Source organism: Teleopsis dalmanni, chromosome 2, assembly GCF_002237135.1.
Source record: "Teleopsis dalmanni isolate 2A chromosome 2, ASM223713v2, whole genome shotgun sequence".
Lineage (NCBI taxonomy): Eukaryota > Metazoa > Arthropoda > Insecta > Diptera > Diopsidae > Teleopsis > Teleopsis dalmanni.
In genome coordinates this window covers 236,912,518-236,915,948 of record NC_051847.1, presented here as the reverse complement: position 1 = coordinate 236,915,948, position 3,431 = coordinate 236,912,518, and the positions used below count along the sequence as shown (strand labels likewise).

Sequence of the window (3,431 nt, the reverse complement as noted above, 5' to 3'; positions counted from 1 at the left end):
TACTTCTAACGTTATTATCTTGGCTACTTGTTGAACCATTTGCCGCAGTTCGCTAATTTGTTTTCTCAATTCTTCGTTTTTACCCCGCAATTCCTCATTATTGTTTGTAAATTGCAAAACTACGCCGCTTGACTTCACGTGTTCAGTTAATCCTGCAACTAATTCCGCCTTATTGCCTGTAGGTGATAACTCTTGTTGTTGTAAGAAGTTCTTCAACTGTTCCTTCGTCAGTGACTCGATGGTCACCATCATTACGTATATATCTGCGTTCGTTTTTTTTTTTTTATTTTTCTGCGCCAAATATTCAAACTTACGTTTTAATTACTCTCCTTTAGGGCATTGATTCTATCCCACTTCTGAACTTTAAATTTGGTTTTTGAGTTAAGTACATAACTTTAATAGACTTTATTTAAATGACTTTAATTTACTTTATTTAACTGAACAAAATATTTAATAACATAACTGTTGGAGTATAGTTTGTTTATTTTGTATGATAATTTTTACAATTTTAATTATATTCAATTATATTCAATAATTTTTATTATATTCAAAAATTTTATTACACAAGCTAATAACAATTTATAGTTTACAAGACATTATTTATATTATAAAATTCTGAAAAAGTTAATCGAAATTGTTTTGTATCTTTACTATAATTTATATGACTTTGTTGGAGGTGGTGGATTGCACAGCACAATTTTATTATTTATTAAACGATTATTAATAACTAATTTCCAACAAAACCACCGATTGGCCATCCGACCATGCTGCGATCTTAAACGCGACTGCCTCATAGCGAAATTGCAAAAAGTACAAGAGCGCATTACGAGCGCGATGCGCTCTGTTGATTCTCTTGATTTCCTACAACATGCTCCGCCCGTTGAAAGGACCCTTTCAAAACGTTTAATCGATAGGGAGTGGTGCAATTTTGTGGATAGGCCGCCGAAGCACACCCTGGTTAGTGCGAATATCTACTACGCGAATTCTTCCATCTTTACCTGTTATAGTTTCCACAATCCTGCCCAGTTGCCAGTGTTGTGAAGGAAGATTGTCATTGTGAATAATTACCAAACGACCAACAGTGATATTAGTTTCAGGTTTAAGCCATTTAGATCTAAGCTGCAAAGTGTGTAAATAGTCACGCCGCCACATTTCCCAAAATTGCTGTTTTAAGTACGTAACACGTTGCCAACGAGATAAATATGATATGTTGCTTATTGTATAATTCCTTTCAGGAATTGTAATTAACGAAGAGCCTATTAATAAGTGTGCAGGCGTTAAAGCCTCACCATCGTTCGGATCGTCTGATAATGGAATTATCGGCCGGAATTTAAAATCGCTTCAGCTTCAATAATCACGGTTTGTAATTCTTCGTAAGTTAGGCTAGATTGCGCCAAATTTTTTAATAATATTGTTTTGAGAGATTTCACCGACGCCTCCCAAAGTCCACCAAAATGAGGTGCTCTTGGCGGAATGAACTTAAACTCAATTCCAGTATTGTTGCTGTACTCTTGCATTTCTCTAAGCCCTTGCTGACTGAAAAATTGTTCTTTAAATTTATTTAATAGTGTCTGCGCGCCAGTGAAATTTGTTGCATTGTCACAATAAATGCGCTGCGGCAGTCCACGACGTGATATGAATCTTTTTAGGCCTAGAATGAAATTATTAGTGGATAAATCTGATATTAATTCTGTGTGAACTGCTTTTGATGAAAAGCAGACAAAAATTGCAATATAAGTTTTATATGGAACTTTACTACGAATACGATATGTGGTATAAAATGGTCCACATAAATCAACTCCTGATATTAGAAATGGTCGGTTTGCAACTAATCGATCGGCTGGCAGCGAACCCATGATTTGTTGTAACAGCTTCGGTTTATAGTGGAAACAGTGAACGCAGTTACGCACTACCTTTCGAGCTACTTCCCGAGCATTAATTATCCATACTTGAGAGCGTATTAGACTAATTAAAACCTTAGGTCCAACGTGCATGTGTTTACAATGTAAGTATTCCACAAAAATTTGAGCAAACCGATGATCACGTGGCAATAAAGCTGGAAATTTTGCATCAAAGCCTATTGGTGCATTGGTCAATCGTCCTCCTACTCGAATTATATTAAATGTTCCACTTGTAGTGACCGTTTTATCCAAAAAGAGGTTTAGTTTTTGCAAGTCTGGATTCAAGATTTTACCCGATTGAAGTGATAATATTACACTGCGATATGTACAATGTTGAAGGTGTGATATAATACGCCAAAATGATTCTCGAAATTCACGCACTGTAATTGGACTCACGTCGTTTACGGTTTGAGTTTTGTTTATTGGTACTTTGTTAAAGACTCGAAAGATATATGATATTATTCGAACAATACGACGAAATGAGAAAAAATCGTCAATAATTTTATTGATTATATGTTCATCGATACCATTGTTGCTACATTTCAAGACTGTAGGTTTTCGTTGTTCAAGGTCCTTTGCGAGAAATTCAGTTTTTGATGTTTCTTTTGGCCATTCTGCTGATTGAAGCGACAAAAACTTTGGTCCACAAAACCAAATCGAATTCTTCAGCTCGCTTGCTCGACAGCCTCGAGATATTATATCAGCTGGGTTTTGCTTACTGGGACGTGACTCCACCTAATGCCACGCGAATAGTCCTGCAGTTCAGAAACACGGTTAGCTATAAAACAATTTAAAGTTGACGAATGCATCTTCATCCAATGTAACACAATTTTAGAATCTGTCCAAAAAAAGATTTCATTAATAAATGGTAATACTTTGGGTTTTATTTTGTTCCAAGTTTTACAAAGAAGTACGGCAGCGCATAATTCTAAACGAGGCAGCGATACTGCTTTTATCGGCGCCACCTTTGATTTCGATATCAACAACGAAGATTTGTAAAAGCCATTATGCTTTGACCGAATATATATACAACATCCGAATGCTCGTTGAGAAGCATCGGCAAATCCGTGTACCTGACTGTAGCAAGCTGATGATGTTAAAACATATCTTGGCACTTCAATGTGGTTAAGATATTCCAAATCAGATTGAATTTGTATCCATGATTGGTTTAGAAGTGGAGGCAATGGATCATCGCAACCCAGTTGATGAATCCATAATTCCTGTATTAAGATTTTACACCGTATAACAATGGGACTCAATAGTCCTAAAAGATCAAAAATTCGAGCAACAACTGATAAAATAGTACGTTTGGTCGCAGCCTTTGACTCTTGTTGCTTATATTGAAAGCAAAAAACGTCATCTGATGGCCTCCACGCCAAACCGAGAGTTTTGGTAATATCATCTTCGTTTAAAAGAATTTGGTATTCGTCACTTGAGTTTACCCAATTTTTGTGGTTGGAGCTCCATTTTGCCAATTGTAATCCTGCATTTGCTGCTATTTTATTCACTTGTGATACTTTGATGCAAAGC

At 36.0% G+C, this 3,431-nt stretch overlaps 1 protein-coding gene across 1 annotated transcript; it reads right to left on the bottom strand.

Annotated features, from left to right (window-relative positions):
- Positions 1-1,316: 1,316 nt before the first annotated feature.
- On the bottom strand, positions 1,317-3,368 carry LOC119677042. The gene is made up of 3 exons (XM_038088310.1): positions 3,344-3,368; positions 2,975-3,165; positions 1,317-2,636 (listed from the first exon to the last, which is right to left on the bottom strand). Exons 1-3 carry the CDS (start codon positions 3,366-3,368, stop codon positions 1,317-1,319), a joined length of 1,536 nt encoding a protein of 511 aa, XP_037944238.1.
- Positions 3,369-3,431: the final 63 nt, after the last annotated feature.